General features: G+C 46.7%; 1 protein-coding gene across 6 annotated transcripts in view; it reads left to right on the top strand.

Annotated features, from left to right (window-relative positions):
• Positions 1 to 19,544, top strand: part of Heg1 (heart development protein with EGF-like domains 1) — an 87,193-nt gene that overhangs the window by 39,127 nt on the left and 28,522 nt on the right. For 5 of the 6 annotated variants that reach the window (XM_006522716.2, XM_006522717.2, XM_006522715.3 and 2 more), the window contains 8 exons: positions 1,915 to 2,133; positions 2,791 to 4,086; positions 6,967 to 7,083; positions 8,089 to 8,208; positions 12,031 to 12,134; positions 14,715 to 14,773; positions 15,053 to 15,213; positions 18,852 to 18,986. In XM_006522716.2, coding sequence (XP_006522779.1) covers positions 1,915 to 2,133; positions 2,791 to 4,086; positions 6,967 to 7,083; positions 8,089 to 8,208; positions 12,031 to 12,134; positions 14,715 to 14,773; positions 15,053 to 15,213; positions 18,852 to 18,986 — 2,211 coding nt within the window. Of the gene's footprint in view, positions 1 to 1,568; positions 1,820 to 1,914; positions 2,134 to 2,790; positions 4,087 to 6,966; positions 7,084 to 8,088; positions 8,209 to 12,030; positions 12,135 to 14,714; positions 14,774 to 15,052; positions 15,214 to 18,851; positions 18,987 to 19,544 lie in introns of those variants that run through there. The other variant, XM_017317159.1, reaches the window with a different exon arrangement.

The raw sequence follows: 19,544 nt of genomic DNA on the forward strand, positions 1-19,544 counted from the left end.
AAATTTTAAATCCTTTTATAAAAACTAGATAAGGAGCAACCTCATTCCTGGAATGATCTCGCTATGGGTTCATGTAATACTTTCTCTCTTTGACTCTGACTCAGCCAAACTTAATTTTGACTCAGTCAAAATTAATAATACATTAATTATAACACCTGCCTTGGCTAGTTCTCAGCCTGCCCCCTTGCTAGGTTCAAACTCAATTGCTTCTGGCTATGAAGCTTCTATCAGCCTCTAACCTTGATGTGATTGTCTGCCTGCCTAAATTTCACTTGCAGAGTATACACAACCTCTCAGTCAATATCTTTTCCTCTTTGCCCACAAAATTCCATTGTTGTGGCCCACAAATTTAAGAGTTGGGCCTCTTGCACCCATACTGGGTGGCTCAGCACCCAGGCCCTTCAGCATGCCTTAGGTCACCTTTGTTGATCTGGGTCACTGATGTCCTGTTCCCATGCTCATTTCTGGTTGAAGGTTCTTTTCTGTGCCTGGATAGAGAGAGTGGAGAAGCACTGATTAACACTAATGGTGATTTTAGGGATGGTGAATGGGGCTACAGAGATGGCATTCAGCCGTTGCATGCATACCACTCTTGCATGGGACCTGAGTTCTTTTTCCTTCACTTTAACCAAACGGTTCACAGCCAGCTGTAAGTCCAGGGGAATCTCCTGCCCTCTCTGGCCACTGTGGGTACTGCACTCTTGTTTACAAATCCACATTCAGATACACATAATTTAAAAATAAAAATAAAGGGTCTGGAGAGATGGCTCAGTGGCTAAGGGTACTTGTGACTCTTTAGAGGACCTGGCTTCCTTTCCAGCATCCATATGGTGGCTCACAACTGCCTGTAACTACAGTTCCAGGGAATCCGATGCCCTTTTCTACCCTCTACAGGCATTGGGCACACACGTGGCACATATATATACATGTAGGCAAAACACTCATACACACCAAAACATTAAAGACATAAAAATTAAAATAATTAAATAAAGAATATTTTTAAAAATACTTATTTTATTTATGTGTATGTGCACAGATCAAGTTTGGACTTGATGTTCATTATTTCTGAAAAAGATTTACTCGGTGGTCTAATAATATAAGCCTGTTCAAAGTTTAGCATACAACATACAAAAGAGAGAAAGGGCATTTATTCATGTGCTGCCTTCCCTAGTACAACAAAATAGAACAAGTGCATTAAAAATAAAAACAGGGCTGGCAAGATGGCTCAGTGGATAAAGGTGCTTGCAGCCAGGCAAAATGATGTGAGCTTGATCCCAGAACCCAATAATGGAAGGAGCGGGCAAACTCTAGCTAATCATCTTCCAAGTTTCCCACTCCTGCTGTGGCATGTGGAGAGAGAGAGAGAGAGAGAGAGAGAGAGAGAGAGAGAGAGAGAGAGAGAGAGAGAGAGAGAGAGAGAAAGAGAAAGAGAGAGAGAGAGAGAAAATAAAAATAAAAGAATATGAATTTTAATCTCTATGCCTTTTTGGTTTGTTTGTTTGTTTGTTTGTTTGAGACATGGTTTGTTTCTCTGTGTAGCCCTGGTTGTCCTGTAACTCACTCTGTAGACCAGGCTGGCTTCGAACTTGGAGATCCACCAGCCTCTGCCTCCTAAGTGCACCATTACTACTCATTAAGTATCCATGCTATTTTTTGACCTATGGTGACTGACACTTCACAACCCACGCCCTTAACTTGCCACCAACTTCACTGATACAACCCTGATTGTTATCATTTATCACCAAGCAGAAATCCAGTATTCTGGATCCTTGGGTTGGACTTTCATCCTTCACTGTGAATTCAGGACACCAGAACAAAGGTATCAACCCTCTGGCCACTGATAAAGAGCCTCTGGGCTCGAACGTGAGGCTAAAAGTCCTGTCCCTGCTTTTACCTGCGCTCTCTTGCCTGCAGCTCCGGAAGATGGTGCAATGCTGAGTGACAGCTCTGATCTGGCAGACAGCACTTCGGGGGCTCGCACACCTCACACGTCTGCAATGTCCACCCGGAGCGGGGAGCGCACGCTGCGGTCCCTTGACCTCTCGAGTGCAGCAACCCGCCCTGCGCGCCCCACTCCACGAGGGAACGTGACAGAGCACGCTGGCCTGCTGTCCGGGGCACCAACTCTCGGAGGTGTGTCTTCCCACAGCTGCCTTCCTCTACTGTCTGTATACTGACCCCCAGTCCTGGAAGGTTAGGTTGACTGGCAACTCAAGAAGTAGCTTACTGCTTACTAGGAAAAGAACTTTCTGGGTTCCCCCACCCCTCTTGCCTCATGCTTGCTTGAGGTATATGGGATGACACCTGCCTGAGGGGTTTAAAATAAAGAAGAGCAGTAACTGCGGTGAAGGCCATCTCCTGGGAAGAAATACCTCATTATACGGAGTGGAAAGTTGGGAACGGGTTTCTTTTTCCATTTGATAATGGCAATTACTGTTTGGGATCTGGAAGCTTTTCAATGGCGATTTGTTTTTATTAGAAGGGGGCAAGAGGAAGGGCTTTGGAAACATTTCCTACTTTTAGGCTTCTAGTCCCCACTTATCCACTATTCTCACTTCTGTCAGGATCACTGCTTCTCGCAGGGGGGAGGGAGGATCTACTCTTAGTGACCCTGAATATATTAGCTTTCCTTTGTCATCTTCACTCAGCGTGCTGGCCACGAGAAATCGCCTCTCACAGAGAGCATCTTCCTCTCTTAAGTTCACGGCTAAGACACAAAAGAGTATTGCCCAGTGCTTGTTTCGAAGATTCCTTGTTTCCTTGACCCAACTTTGTCTTTTCCGTTTGTAGTCACCGGACTTAGCTACACTCGAGAACATGGCTCAGACGCTGGGCAGAGGACTTCCAGTGACCACACAGACCACGGCTATGTTCCGTCTACTTTCACCAAAGGAGAACGGACGCTACTGTCTATTACAGATAACACCTCCTACTCAGAGGCCAGCGAGAGCTCAACCTCTTCCGTTAAGATCTCAGACTCTCCTTCTCAGGCTCAGCCTAAACAGAGTAGCATGTCCTCCGACGATGACGAGCCTGCTCAGTCTTCCACAGAGTCACCGGTTCTGCATACGTCCAACCTGCCAACCTACACGTCCACTGTTAATATGCCAAACACCTTGGTTCTTGATACCGGTACCAAACCTGTTGAGGACCCATCTGATTCACGGGTGCCTTCCACTCAACCCTCACCGTCACAACCCCAGCCATTCTCATCAGCCTTACCATCAACCAGGTCTCCTGGGTCTACCTCTGAGACAACCACATCCTCACCATCACCTTCACCCATCTCCTTACTGGTGTCAACTCTTGCCCCATATTCTGTCTCACAAACAACCTTCCCACATCCATCTTCTACCCTAGTCCCTCACAGGCCAAGGGAGCCACGTGTGACTTCAGTCCAAATGTCGACGGCAATATCAGCCATTGCATTGATCCCCAGCAATCAAACAGCAAACCCCAAGAACCAGAGTACCCCACAACAAGAGAAACCCATCACAGAAGCTAAGTCACCAAGCTTGGTGTCTCCGCCCACAGACTCTACCAAAGCAGTAACAGTGAGCCTTCCTCCAGGGGCCCCTTGGTCCCCAGCCTTAACAGGGTTCTCCACGGGGCCAGCCCTTCCAGCCACAAGCACCAGTTTAGCCCAGATGTCTCCAGCTTTGACATCTGCCATGCCCCAGACGACTCACTCTCCTGTGACCAGTCCCAGTACTCTGTCACATGTAGAAGCTTTGACTTCAGGTGCTGTAGTTGTGCACACTACCCCGAAGAAACCACATCTCCCAACCAATCCTGAAATCCTAGTGCCACACATCTCAACTGAGGGGGCCATCACCACAGAAGGGAACCGGGAGCATACGGATCCTACCACTCAGCCAATCCCTCTGACCACTTCAACCACGTCAGCAGGAGAAAGGACCACAGAGCTGGGCCGTGCGGAAGAGTCCAGTCCATCCCATTTTCTTACACCATCTTCACCTCAAACCACAGATGTTTCTACAGCTGAAATGTTGACTTCCAGATATATCACCTTTGCTGCTCAGAGCACCTCACAGTCACCAACAGCCTTGCCACCTCTAACCCCAGGTAAAGGGCATCTTACAAATACATTGACCATTAGGCCCTGTCCAACATTAGAGCTACAAGGGGCTTGTGGGTTGTGTGAGTGTGTAGGTATGTAGGTGTGGCTAGTATCTGGGTCTGTTTTATGACCCAGAATGACTCCCACTGAAGTACAAAGCATGAAATATGGGCAGTATGGGCCTAATTGTCTCTTGATATCCCCCAAGTTATGTGGTTCTCTCTGAAGAACGAGGAGAGAGAACACATTGGCCCTGTGTGATGTGTATAGAAGATACAACTGTAGCCTGTCATTCCAAGCATTTTAAGTGTACCTTTAACTCATCTAAGGTCAGTGCCAGGTGGAGATGTGGGTTTGGACAGTGGAGAAGCTGAAGGAGTAACTTTCACGGGGCTAAGGTGCAGAGTGTCGGCAGAACACTTGCCTAGCACACACACACACACACACACACACACACACACACACACACACACACAGCCTTCCACAGGCTCTCAGGCACCACAGAAGAAAAAAGAAGCTCTAGGTAGTTTGTTAGAGGTAGAGGTCAGTTGAATGCCTGCTTTCCAGAGAGAACCCAGAGCTTCCCAGTCAGTCAGCTCAAGGAAGCACTCAGGGCTTCCCCCCCACCCCCACCCCCAAAGACTTCTTTCCATCAAAGAGGCCCCGAGTTCTTTGTCTCCCTAATTCTATTGCTAGTTTGTAACCAGAAGGCATGCAAACAAAAGGATGTTCAACAGACCTCTTCCCAGCGCTCCTTTACCTCGTGGGTTATCTATACAGTGTGTTGAAGGTACTGGTGTCAGGGGCAAAAGGCAAACGAGGGGGGGGGGCAGAAGCAGGACATGGGGTTCCCAAGGCACTTGTTCCCAAGACTCCGGAAAAGAGAAGCGCTGTTGAAGGAGAGACAGATCGCACCTTAAGTTACAGGAAAGGGAGGGAAATGGTGTGTGTCGGCTGCAGCAGAGAGCTCAGTATGTGGAACGAATTTCAGTTTGTGAGGATGAATCTGGAGTGCACGGTCATAAGCTGTCCCCACTGCTAGGCCACAGCGCCCCCTTCTCAGCGACCTGAGTATGTCTAAGAAGTAAAAGATAATTGCTTCTCCAGAAAAAGAAATCTTCATTTCCACCAGCCGATACGTACAGTCCCAGGTTCGGCAGGCTCCCTTAAAGCGAGAGTTAGCTGTTACAGTTGCTGGAGGTGTTTACAGCATGTTCACTGCAAACGATAGAATTACCTAAGGGCACGGCGTTTAATCCTGTAGGTGCTCTGTGCATATCGGTGATGCTAGGTAACATTTAAAGTATGGGGGCTGGAGAGACGACTGTGTCTGTTTAAAGGACATGCTGTTCTTTTTTTTTTTTTTTTTTTTTTTTTTTATGGTTTTTCGAGACAGGGTTTCTCTGTATAGCCCTGGCTGTCCTGGAACTCACTCTGTAGACCAGGTTGGCCTCAAACTCAGAAATCCGCCTGCCTCTGCCTCCCGAGTGCTGGGATTAAAGGCCTGTGCCACCACGCCCGGTGGACATGCTGTTCTTGAAGTGATTCTGAGTTTGGTTCCCAGCACCCATGTGGAGAAAGTCACAACCAGTTGTAATTCCAGCTCCAGGGATGCAGTGCCTACTCCTGGCCTCCATAAACAGTGTGCCCACATCTCTACCCACACCCCCCACTTGTCTACCCATGCCCCCCACGTACACATAATTTCAAAATGACAAATCTCAACAATAGCTGTGAAGAATAAGATTGTCATGTCTAGAGCAGCCCTCTTGTTTCGGGTTATTTTGAACGACGTGACTTCTGTTGCCTTTCCCTTCTCCCCCAGGTATTTCCTCCCTGCAAGTTGATAGTGTGGTTTTCAGCTTCTCAAAACCCTTTATGAACAAGTATGTCATAACTGGAGTGTGACCCTTCTAACTATTTAGAGTAAAACAGAATGTGGGCGTCATTGGGGCAGAGAATGAATGGGAGACTCCAGGGTGACAGTAAAAAGGCCCTCATGGATTCAGATGGAAAGAGCGGGGCATGGGACACCTGTAATCCTAGCACTTGGGAGGTGGAGACGGAAGACTCAGAAGTTCACTGCCATCCAGGTTGCCTAGGAGACCAAGACCGCAGTGAACTACTTGAGAAGGGCATCCCCGTGTTTAAAAGATAGTTTTCTAGGCGGTGGGCAATCTGTGGAGGCCTGATTAAATTTCAGGACACTCAGACGCTGAGCAGGGTGGTACACATGCAGGATCCCAGCACTTGGGAAGTAGAGTTAAGTGGATCAGGGGTTCAAGGCCATCCTGAGCTATGTAGTTAATTTGAGGCCAGCCTGGGCTACATGGGACCATCTCAAGATAAATCAAAACAACAAAAAGTGTAACAACTACGAATAAATGTACATGTTTCGAGAATTTTCAGAGAGAGGTTTCTAGAGTTTTGACAAAGTCCAAGAGAAGAAAAGGAGCCGTGCATATGTGTGCATTCCTGCACAGAGTGAATCTTGGAGCAGACAGGATAAATTGATTGGGGATTCTTTCCACCTTAGAACATGTTTTAGGTTGGCATTTACTTGAGTCCAGGAGAATTTTCTAAGTATCACTAAGGCAATATAATTACTGGTCCTGAACCAAGCAGCCCGCAAGAAGCATTTAGTATTCATGCTTACATTCAGGTATGCAGTTATCTAGCACTTGGCTATGAACACAAACTACATCTGTGCCCGGTACCATCACCTCTGTCTTCGCACCTCTGGGGACCCTGCTCTATCTTAGTGGGTGCGAGTTTTTTCAGGGCAAGTAAGCAAACATAAGCTAGACCCAAGCGTTAACCTTGGGAATGAGATGTTTTCCAGAGCTGCTTTGACATCGCCTGTGTTATTCCTTCCATGTGTTTAGTCAACAGCTGTACCGTGAACCCTTGTCTTCATGATGGCAAATGCATTGTGGACCTCACTGGCCGTGGGTATCGATGTGTGTGCCCGCCTGCCTGGCAGGGGGAGAACTGCAGTGTGGGTAAGAGGCAGGATCATTTACTGGAATGTTACTTGGGCTATTGGGCTATTCAGTAAGACCCTATTTCCAGGGTTGACAGCATATACTGTGCTTGCAGAGGACCTAAGTTTGAGTACTATAACCCACATTGGGGCACTTCATTACTGCTTATAATTGTAGCTCCAACACAATTGGACACCTCTGGCCTCTGCAGGCACCTGCACGCATGTGTGCATATATATACACATACTTAAAAACAATCATTTTAAAAGAGTTTTTCTGTTTGTTCTAGAGTGTACAAAGGTAAGATTTTTAGTTTAATCATCTTCTTGCTTAAGTGTTAGGATGCTTGTGTGTTGTCTATATGATAATATGAAGGACCACAGCATGATACACACAAGCTTTTGGCCTGGTTCTGCTCTATAGATTCTCTACACCCCTGCAACACTGGGTCATCTAGAGCTCCCTAAAGATACCTACACTCTCCTGCCCTGGGCATTTACCCTGCTAGTCCCTCAGCTCAGAATCAGACCCTCTTCCCAAAGATCTACTGGTCGACATCTCTTTAGTCTTATTTATGATTTAAATATAATTTCAACGTCTTTAATTCTTCCCTGCATCAAAATCTACTGTTTCTACTGGGCATGTCCTTAATCCCAGCACCCAAAAGTCAGAGATAGTAGGATCTCTATGAGTTCAAAGCCACTCTGATCTACATAGTAAGTTCCAGGCCAGCCAGGAATAAAAGGATGAGACCCTGTCTCAAAGCAACACTAACAATAACAACCAACCAGATCTGTGTTTATCTCTGTACATGCCAATCCCACCCTGTGATATAGTTAATTCTTCATATGGTTGCCACTGCCCTGGCAGGCAGCCATCCCCGTGAGAACAAGGGTGGCTTCCCGCTCTTCTTTGGAAGCACACGACACACGACGCACGGTGCCAGTTGGTTTTAGTAGGCACCGAATGATGATCCATTGCCTGCCACCCCGTCAGCATGCTCTTGTTTGTCCCCTCCTGCAGATGTGAACGAATGTCTCTCCAGCCCCTGTCCTCCCCTAGCCACGTGCAACAATACTCAGGGATCGTTCACCTGCAGATGCCCAGTCGGGTATCAGTTGGAGAAAGGAATATGCAATCTGGGTAAGAGTTAAGTCTGCCTTGCAACTGACTGCTTCCTTCCTAATCAAAGCCAACATTTTTTTTCCAAGCTTAAAAAAACCCAGGGATATAGAAATGAAGCTCATTGCCTGTTACTCCAACGCCTGCAGATGCGGTACTTTTCTTCACCTTTGATGATGTACATTATATTTTTATATATTAAATTCAAGAGATATCTGTAAGTATATCCCTGTGTCACAAAAAAAGGACAAATATCTTAATGCCTGTGTAATGTGCTCATTTGTGCACAACAGTATTTGTTCAACCATTTTACCCTTCAGTTAAAAAAAAATCAAATGGATATTCCAACTACATAGGGGTTTTAAACATTATTTATTTACTTACAATTTCAGAGTGTTTATCTGTTTATTTATATTTATATTTTAGAGTAAAAAAAAAAGAGTAAAATTCTGATTGTCCACACATTCTCCTTGAGTTGTTAGCCACAGACAGGTGCATTGTGACGCAGCCACCTCTAAAATCAGGCCACTATATTGGTCATGTTTGTTCCTCATTTGACAGGTCCACCAAGCTGCTTGGTTTTCCATTCGCTTTTCATCCGACAGGTTAAAAAGTAGATCAGCAAATGCAGCGAAGACAGAGGCTCTGAGATGCTCAGAGGCCAAGCATGGGCCACAGCTGGTGAGAGGCCTGGTTTCCAGCCCACAGTTTTCTGTTGTACCACAGTGTGGTTATTATTAGAAAAGCGTTCTTGCACACAGGGCGTGACCCTTGTTGGGTTGCTGAGTTTAACACCATGCTTGCTTGAGAAGTTAGAATGAGAAATTCAGTTTTGAAGCTGAAACTATCAGATAAGATAATCGGCCTTTGGAACAGCTACAGTTGCCCAGTGTGAGGCCTCCTGCAGAAGTGCTCAGCCAGTGTTTGGGGGAGAACCTCTGTGTTGGCTGCAAGTGTTATCTGCATGAACCTCTGACACCCACAGACAGAAGGAGCTTCTTAAGGCTGACACTCTACTAAAATAAGAATAATGAAATTTGTCTGAAATACAAAAAAAAAGAGCATTATTTTCTAAAAAGGGGAAGTCTACATATGTAGACATGAGTCAAAATTAAGAATCCCTCTTAATTCTAATTAGTCTGGGTAACCTGGTCTGTGTAACCACCTCCTACAGGGAACTAGCTGAACGTGTGCAGTTGAAGAATGAAGGAGATGGAATATTGGTTATTGTTGTTGGTGTTTTGAAACCCATGGTTTCAAATGCCTGGCTTTAGGCTCCCAGCCACCACCTGCACTGACTAGCCAGAGCCTCAGTGTCCCCATCTGTTAAGTCAGATTGCACATTGCTCACTGCTCACTCAAGGTTTGGGGAATGTCGAATAAAATAATCTGCTTGAGCAAGTGCCGCCGAGTGTGAAGAGCTGTCCAGATGGAAGGCAGCGTTCGCCAGACTGGATGCTAGGAAAACAAGCAGTTGTCACAGGTCAATAGTGAAATCGGCAGTTAAATCTGAGATTAAAAAAAAAAAAATCATATCTTATAAGTAAGGTGGGTCAGCAGATAAAGGTGCCCGCTGCAGAGTCTGACCAGCTGAGTTCAATTCCCAGGACCCACGAGGTAGAAAGAGGAAACCAGTTCCCACAAGCTGTTCTCTGAATTTCACATGAGTGCTTTGGACCGTGAACACACACGCAAATGCACGCAGGCAGGCACAAAGTAAATCAGTGTGATTTTTTTTTTTTTTACAATACCCGTTTTAAAGCTGGGCGGGGTAACTGCAGACGTGGAAGTTGTCTTGAATACACTAACTATATTAAAAACAGGGACACATCTGTGTCTTTCCACAATGTCAGAATTTATTGAGTCACAATAAGCTCACAAGCTACTTCAATTTCATTTGCTCTGATTTGCCAAATTATTCTCATCTCCCTTGACAGTTGGCCAGTGGCAAGCATTGGCTTATTCCAAATTTAATTACTAATATTAACTCAGATCACAAGTTACACATCAGGGTAAAGGGGTATGTGTGTGTGTGTCACAGAATAGCTACAAAGGGGTTAAAGAGGCCACAGAAAAGTTCAAGGAGTTTAAAGAGGCCTTAGGAGTGTCAGAGAGCTAATACCGACGAGAAGAGAACCAGTCCCTTTAGCGGTTAGACCAGGAACCACAATGGACAGTTACTGAGGAACGCATCAAGCTGCTGCGGGGTTAAGGCTGGGACTGTCCATGTGAAAGGAGCTTAGAGGCAGGCACAGGACTGTGAGGTGAAGCCCAGACCCATGTAGGCCACTGTGGAGAAATCCGACACAGAACCAGGGCCAGATGGACAAAGAGACAGAGAACGCCACGGCAAGAGTGGACACTGAGCCAAGCTGAAGCCCTATGGTCATGCAGTCCCCATGCATTCTGGGTGGTCAGATGCCAGGTTGCTGGGGCCATTGCCACAAGAGTGTCAGGTGTCCTCCTCTTTATGGGGTGCAGGCGTGGCTGTTGCACCCTTCCTTGGTGTGTTTCATAAGCTCTTGAGGTCTCCCTTTCCACTAAGGGTTTTGGCCCTGTACTCATACAGATCCAATCTAATTGATAGTTTTGCAACAAGAAATGTAGTAGCCTGTGCCCCATGCTGGACAGGAGGTAGTGTTTTTATCCACAGCATGAAATAGAGTCAAATGCTTCTTGTATAATGGAGTCACCCAAGACAAAGCAGAGGCTGAAAGTCCCTGTTTTTACAATCAGCAGGAACTTAAGCCAAGCACAGCCTCCTCTCCACAGAGGTATAAATGCCTTGGGCAAATCCCTTCCAGGAAAAAAGACAGGGTTTAGGAAAGGACGGATGATATTACTCATGCTAAAGACAGAAGGCACGGGCAGGCAGAGAACGTCTGTGTGCCTTACCCTTATCCTGGGCACTTTTCCAAAGGGAAGAGTCTGGATTTGAACCTGGGCCCGTGAGGAGTGAAGCCGAGCAGGTCAGGTGACTGTGTGCAGAGTGCCCGCCCACAAGTAGCACAGATGGGGGGGAAAGCGGTTCAGTTTTGCTAAAGACTAGTCTTTCTCTTTTCAAGTCATTAGGCTTCATTGTTCGTAAACATCAGAGGGGCATGCAAATTAGAGCGTGCTGAAAGGCTTTGCCTTGGCCCAGAGTGTTTTCAAAGAGCTGCCTGCTGCTCCTAGAGAGTCCTAAGCAGCTGGCTTCGCTGAACTGTGGAACAAGCAGAAGGATGTTAAATAAGAACTACGGGCTTTAGTCAGTTAACTCTGAAATGTTAGCTGCTTTCCCTGGCTCCCTTGCCTGCCTTCCTCTGAATTCAGCATGCAGCCCCTGTGTCTCGGGTTATTTTTCTTCTGTATTGAGGGGAAGATATGCGTTTAATATAATAAGATATAATTTAATACGATAAATAATAATCGATAAATATAATTTAATATAATGAGTGATAAGAGCCAGCTCTAAAGACGGACTGTTAATTTTTGGTTGTCTGCTCATTCTGGAACCTCAGGCCTAATCATCAGAAATTGGTGTTACCTAGAATTTTATTTTATGAGTGAAACAGGCCTCACAATGAGGGAGCTTTCCTCCTTTCTGAATCCAGCCCTGTTTCTAACATGGCTTGTTTTCTTTACATGCCTGATAATAATGGGATCTTAGCACCTTGGAGTCTAAACCTACCACAAACATGTGTCACTCCTTGGTCACCTAGATGAGGAAGGAGTGTATTTACCCTCAAGACACACCCAGACTGTCCCTTGGGGGAGTAAAGCTGGCCGTCCCAGGGATTACAGCTGCATAGCCTTGCGTTGGTCTCTGCTGTGTGGCTTAATGGGCAATGTTTTCCTCTGCAGTTAGAACCTTTGTGACCGAGTTTAAGTTAAAGAAGACTTTTCTCAATACTACTGCAGAAAACCATTCCAACACTCAAGAGCTTGAAAACGAGATCGCTCAAACAGTAAGTTTCCCCTACAACGCTCTGCACGCTAAGCCTTAGTTTTCTAGACCAGATCTCATTCAGAAGTGCATACTTCTTAGGGTCGTCTGTATCCGCCGGACTTACTTCAGTGTTCACAGGGAAAGTTCACGCTGAAGTTAAAATAAAAGAAAAAGAAAAGTCTTGGAAATCAAAGAAAGGTGTTAGGCTCTGAAGAGTGCTCTTCATATGCAGGCCCCAGCTGCCAGGCTGCCAGGCTGTTCCGTTTTCTTGGGCAAACACAGAGTCAACAGGCACGATGATGCCTGCACCCATGTCAGCTGTGGATGAAGGGAAAAGCTTAGCGTCCCATCTGCTGTTGATACCTGATGTGACCTCCTGTGTTCTCAGAGCTTGGAGAAAGGCCACTCCTTCCTCAAAGGATGCCAGCAGCCTGATCCTAATTCCGATTAGACTTGGAACTGGGCTTGTGAGCTCACAGTGTAAATTATCTAGAGGCCTTGGATGCTGTTCTTTCCCTCTTTGCTTTTATGGTAGGAAGGAAGAATGGAGAAATGGAAACGAAATGCAGACAATACTTTTTTTTTTTTTTTTTGTTCTCCACTGCTGCCCAAGTCAAAGATTTGGTGTTTGGGAACCGAAACTTGCCATTACACTAAATTAGAGATGAAATGAAATTAGATTTGCCATTACATTGAATTAGAGTTCATTCATTAGCCAGGAATTAAGTGTTCTTATAGGACTGTAGATTTTATTTGTACTTTAATTCCATTTCCATGTCTCATTTGTGACGAGGACTATGCCAGATGCTCAGTCCTGTGAGAGGGATGGTAACACATTTGCGGATGGGAAGCTGGGAGGCTCTGGAAGCTGACGGGCTTGTCTGAGTCCACACGAAGCAGAAGCAGTGTTGACAGCGGTCTACTTGGTCACCTATGTTACACTAGCTGCAAGTCTGGAGGTTTCTAGGAGCACTCTACATTTCAGTAATACACTAGGAGGACCCACAGAACTGATTGCAGGCCATGATCGTCACAGATCAGTTCCGTTGCACTGACAGGTTTTAAGTTCAAATTAGCCAAAGGAAGAGGTGCACGAGCCAGAGTGTCTGGGGGTCCCAAATGCAGAGCTTCTAGTTGCTGTGTCAGTATGGTATTGCTGACATTGTTGTACCTCTCGGCAGCAGTGTGGACTAACTATATGGAGTTCTGCCAGCCATAATGCTTACCTGAGCCTTGAGGTCTGAAGCATTTATTTGAACGTCGCCTTATAGACAAGGTTGACTGCCCAGGTGGCTGACTTCAGGCCCTACGCCCTCTAGAGGCTAAGATGATGTCATATTACCCAGAGTTCCCTCTATTGTGTGTGATCACATGGCTAGTGACAGGGGCTATGCCAGATATTCTGGCATGACCCAGGACTCTCGGCTCAACCAAGTTTTTCTTGTCAGTCAGGACACTCTGAATAAGAGCTCAGAAACTGCCTTGTAGGGGCAGAGGCATGGCGTCTCTAGCCAAAGGAGATTCATTGTTCCTCCTGCTTATTCTGTAGGGAGATACTTTCTGCCTCCTGGTTATTCTGAAGGGAGATATTTTCTTGTAACATACTGTAGGGCGTTAGAGCCCTGTGCAATAGTGTAGTCCTTCTAAGCAATTTGCCTAGCTTGGTTGGTTTGTTTCTTTTTTTGGACAAGTATCTCCATAGGATACACTGGGCCATGACACACCTGACCCCAACTAGCAGTGAAGAATTAAATGACCATCAGAGAAAGCATTAGCATGGGCTTTCTTAAGATGGCATTCTGCTCATACCTAGGTAAAAGGTTAATATGGCAGTAATAATAAATCATTGCTATATTAATGTGGCATTCAAACCCACAAACCGTTTGGCACCATTCCACAGCTGACTCCATCTTCCCAAGTCAGAGGGCTCTGAAGGCAGGTGGATCTACCTGGGATGAGATGCTGAGGTCCTCTGCTCCATTAAAGGGAATCTCGAGCTTCGCTGTCAGGGAGGCGGACACAACATGTTGTGTTGCTCAGAGGCTTTCTGCTTTCCGTGGGCACAAGGCAAACAGGAGGCACAGAGCTCTAATGTGTTCCCAACAAAAGACCTCTTGACCCCCCCACCCCACCCCCATCATGTAATTTCCCACAGAGTCTTTTTGAGGAAGGACCTTTGCGGCAGGTCAACTCATCATTGTAGATTCTGAGGAGCCTGTAGTCAGACCTGGGGAGCTAAGAGGAGCTGAGCTTTGTCAGCTAACTTGTTCACTATGCAGAGTCCAAATAAACAGCTGCCTGGGTTTTTGTTTTTGAAACCCTGGGTCTTAGAAGGGATCTTCTCCTTTGAAGATGTTTTGTTTTCGAGGATGCTGCTCTGAACATTTCCTGCTGAGATTTCCCTACTAATCCACTATCTGCCCTGGGGAACAACAGAAAGATATTTAGGAGGGGGGCGGGGATACAAAGGCCGCACTGCTTTGAGTCAAACTGCCTGCTGATACCTTGGTGGCGATAGAAACTACCTATTTTATCCTGAAAATAGGAAATTGTTTCTTGGCTCAAGGATTTTGTCTGACAACCGGGTTCTTCATTTCAGCTAAACGTGTGTTTTTCAACATTGCCCGGTTATATCCGAACTACAGCCCATGTGTCTAGGTGAGAAACAGAATTTCTTTTGCTTATGATCTGATCTGTGGAATTGGGGGGGGGTGTGTGTGTGTGTGTGTGAAGTGGTACTGTTCCCAAATGAGTGATCAAAATAAAGCCAGTCTCTGTTTTACAGCCAATACACCGGGTAACCCAAGACCACGGTCTCTGGGCCTTTATACTCTCCTATTTTTTCTGTGGAGAATGGCAGTAACATGTACTTTGCAAGCTACCTGGAACCCACATGTCATTTCAAGTCAGTTAAGGCCTTGCTAACTTTGCCCACAGGGAGCCCAGTACAGTTTTCATCTCACTGAAAACCACCTTTGCCCTGGCCTCCAATGTGACACTGTTTGACCTGGCAGACAGGATCCAGAAATATGTCAACTCCTGCAGGTCCTCTGCTGAAGTCTGCCAGCTCTTGGGGTCTCAGAGGCGGGTCTTTCGAGGTAAGATGGGAGTCCTCTAGGGGGGGAAACCTGCTCTTGCAGGTAGGCATAGACTTAGAGATGGGAGGTTTGGGGACTCAGGCCCAGAAAAGCTCCTTCACAGAGCTTGTCTTTAGAAGTTATAAGCACAAGCCTTCATGACACTCAGTGCACACATCTGTCTACACATGGCCTTTTACAGCATCAGCTCCTTGGTATCTGGCTCCTTCTTTTCTTCTATACAGTGCCAGGGTGAGAGGAAGATATTACAGGAGCTGAAGGAACCAAAAGCTGTTACTCCCGCTTCCTGGGGAGACAGAAAGTGACATATAGAGTCTGTCAAGTTGCCAATGATCCAACAATCTTTATATGGTGATGACTAAGAAAAAACAAAGAGCTATGCTCATGCAGTATTACCTATCTTTTGTTTGTTTTCTATCATAAAACCATAGAATGACTAAGAGGGAGCATGGCAGGATGCTCCCAGGAGTGCCGTAATGACAGGACTCTCCCTTCCTTTGTTCTTGTTTGGTCGGAGGCTCTTGCCCTGTGTTGGGGTAAGGCCAATGAGAAAGGTGACTCAGGACAAGTCTGGAAGACAGACTTGCGTCTTTCAGGGATAGTTTTATAGCTGGGAGAAGAACACTTTGCTGGAATGAGAACCGCCCCTAGACACAGTGGGCTAGTCCCTCTTGGTGATCAAAGTGTACTCTGGTTAGCTCATTGGACCAGTGGTTGAGGTCTGGCAAAGGAAGGAGAGCTTAGGCTAAGTCTCCCCCATCTGGCATCCAGATGTTAGACATAAATTGAAGGTATCAGGTTTTGGTGCCATATCCGCTGGTTAGTCTAGGCCATTCCCAGTGGGTCAGGATGTTGTAACTGCTGGTCCAGAGCTTTCCTCGAGTGAACAGTTGCACTGCAGAGCTTGGGAGCTGATGCTTTCACCCTGAGATAGGCTCTGGGGGGCTGGCTACTTAGTAACTGGGGGGAAATGAGCTGAACATAACAGAGTTGGAGTGTTTTTGTTCAAAGTTCATGCCCTGTTCTAGGGTGCTGGATACTTTGAGGCTCTCTGGTTGTATGGTTTTGTTTCTCATGCCCAGGGCTCCAGGGTACTATTTTTCCTCCCAGTGAGGTAGGCACCCTTCAGTTTGCTAACCATTTCTAGACTGCATTTGGCGTGGTCAGCATTGGACCAAGGTACTTTTCTGTTGCCAGCTTGTGCATCTGTGCTTTGCAGATCAAGTTGGCAAGATTGTGTGGATGCGCAAGAGCCTGCCCTAGCAGGAGTGCTCGCTCACCCAGCTGCTTTGCTTGGACTGCCCCCATGTGGCCTATAGAAAGACTCTTGTCCCCATGAGGAGGCCATCCTCACTGTGTTCCCTTCCAGTCCCTTGAGCATAAAGACAGCCATGCCTAGTAGCCAAAATTGGACTCACATCTGTTTTTCCTCCAGATCTTCTCTAGGTTTTGCCAAAGGATCCAGCTCTGGCTCTTGGTAATTTTTCTGGAGCTAGAGAGGAGGCTAGACCAGCAGGTGCTGCACACCTTTGGGTTTCTAGCATCCGGGCAGCACTAGGATGCTCTGGACATTGCCGCTGGCGAGAAGGGCTTTGTCCCCTCAGTTCAGAGAATGTCCATCTCCCTCCTTTCAAAGCCCTTTAGTCCTCATGGTCTCCTGGGATTTAGAGACTTTGGAAATCCCCCCTCATGGCCTCAGCCTTGGCTTACTGAGTACTCATTGTCTATCTTGACGGATGTTATGCCCAGGAAAGACCATGGGAACGGTGAATGCAGAAGACTCACATCACCAAGGATCGATTTAAGTGAGATTCTGCATGGTCCTTTTGGGTGGCTTTATGAGACACGTTCATTGAGAAAGCCACTCCTCATTGGAGGGGCGGGGCCTGCCCTCCCTGTTCAAGCAGAAATCTGGCAGCAGGCAGGAACTGGTTGCTTTTGGCAATGAATATTCGTTAGCAGCCTAGATCAGTGGGCAGGATGGAAGGAGAACTTAACATTGACTTCCAGAAAATACCCAATCAGAGTGGGATTTCCCAGCCTAGGATGGCCTGGATACTCCTTATACTTGGAGGTGTTTTTCTCTGCTAAGTCTCATTGACTGGCAAAGCCTTCAGAGAAGTCAGATGTGAGGTGCCGGAAGCTGAGTTCCTCCCTGGTGCCAGCTTTGCAAAGTTTGCCTGGTGAGATTTTTCCGTTTAAACATTTCCCCTTAAATACAAACTTTTTTTTAAAAACAATAAACAAAGGAGCCCAGATTTAACATGTCAGCTTCCACTGATAAAGGCAGGAAATTCAATTCAGCACTGGGAAATGAAGCTGTGCCCTAATTCACCCGGCTAGACAGTCAGTCTCAGTTCTCGGGACCCTCAAGAGGGATGGATGCTGGGAATTCCACACGGGGCCCATCAAGCCCTGGTGTCAGCTCCCATCACCAGAATTTGCCCAGGCAAGGGTTAATTTTGCAGAATTAACAGGCACCTTCTGAAGAGCCTGGGGCCTTTTCTTTGACAATGCCTACAAAATTAGCACCCAATTTTCATTGTACAATGCTCAGACTCTTCCCATCCCCCTGCCACTCTCCTCCTGGGTTCAACTTGCTTTTGACCCCCCAACAGCAGAAGCACACATCTGCCATGTGAGGATAAGTTATTAGCCGCTGTCATGTTGGTTTCATAGTTCTGTTCTCCCTGTGCGCCCACTGACGTGTATCTTGGGTGGTAAAATGTACTCTTCATTATCTTGGCCGTATTAAAACCTCCCAGAGGACTATGTGCCCAGCAGTGAATGCTTTTTGATACGAATAAGCTGATTCTTTATCAACCATGAGATGAATAAAGCCCCCAAATGAACACAAAACCAGCCTTAAAACTGGGTTCTTTCCTCGTCTGCCTGTTTCTCCTGGTGATGGTGTAGCGACTGATCAGGCCAGTAGGACTTCCCCACCCCCACCCCCACCCCCACCCCCACCCCCACCCCAGCACATGCTCACCTACTGGTCTCTGTGCTGCAGATCCAGTGCTGAATAAACCTTCCTAACACTGTAGTGGGGAGACAAACAGACAGACAGACAGACAGACAGACAGACAGCTTCCTGCCAACCCTGGGGAATCAGATTACCATACAAACCTCGTTCTATAATAAGCCTCCAAAAGGCAACACACTGAGAGCAAAGCAAGCTGCCTTACCACAGAGTGGTCCTGGGCCCCTAGGACACAGAGCCCGGACATGTTTCCACTTGAGACTGGTCTGACTGTATTGGTTGGTTTGGGTCCAAGCTCCTGACTTCCTAAGAACATGGTCACATTTTCTGGGTTTGTTCCAGCCCCACCCCCCACCTCCCTTACTCCCAGTCCTTAAACGTGAAGGTACAGAATACACCAGGCTGCATTTGTAGGTTGGGCAGCGCCCTTTCCTTCCTCAGTTTGGTTTCTCCATAGGGAATGCTTGTGAATATTTATTTACTGGCGGTGACCAGGGAACAAGAGGTAGAGACTGTGTAGGGCCTCAGAGGACTATGGTTCCAAGAAGACTCTGGGAAACTCTCCCCTGAGCCTATTGAAATAGCAAGTTCATGCGTCATAAGGTGTGAAGAAGAGGTTTGGTTTGGTCTCACTGCCTTGTTTTTCACATCCCAGCGGGCAGCTTGTGTAAGCGGAAGAGTCCAGAATGTGACAAAGAGACCTCCATCTGCACCGACCTGGATGGTGTCGCGCTCTGTCAGTGCAAGTCTGGCTACTTCCAGTTCAACAAGATGGATCACTCTTGCCGAGGTAACTTCGGGTCCCCAGCAGTTGCGTGGCACATGCTCTGCAGCTGGTCTCTGCTCTAGGCAGGAGCAGTGCATTCCCTGCAGGTGGTCTCTGCTCAAAGTGTGATGCTTCTAAACTGGGGGTTACTGGCTCTATTTGACCAGCAGCAGGAATGAATACAGTGTTTCCTTGCAAGTATCTCCTGGTTTGTGGTGGTCTAGCCAATACCATTTAAAAGGAAAGGAAAATGGAAGCTATCACAAGGTCCCCTTTTCCCTCCTTGCTGTTAGAGGAAGTTAGAAAAATTAATTCTCTCCCCAAAGTGTTGTCTGTTAACTGCTTATCACTAAAGGTAGAAATACAAGTACTGATCTGGGCCTGGGTCTGTCTGGGGGCACTGTGGCTTAGTAGTGAGTATACTCAATGATGCCCAGGACACCCGGCTCAGAGCCACATTCCGCCTCACTAAACTGGTATCATCTTGAGCAAGCACTTCATTTCTCTAAACCTCAGATTCCTCTTCTTTGAAATGAGTGTGGTCACTTTGTTAGATGTCCCGAGAAGTACAGCTGTGACTCA

Source organism: Mus musculus, chromosome 16 (genome assembly GCF_000001635.26).
Source record: "Mus musculus strain C57BL/6J chromosome 16, GRCm38.p6 C57BL/6J".
Lineage (NCBI taxonomy): Eukaryota > Metazoa > Chordata > Mammalia > Rodentia > Muridae > Mus > Mus musculus.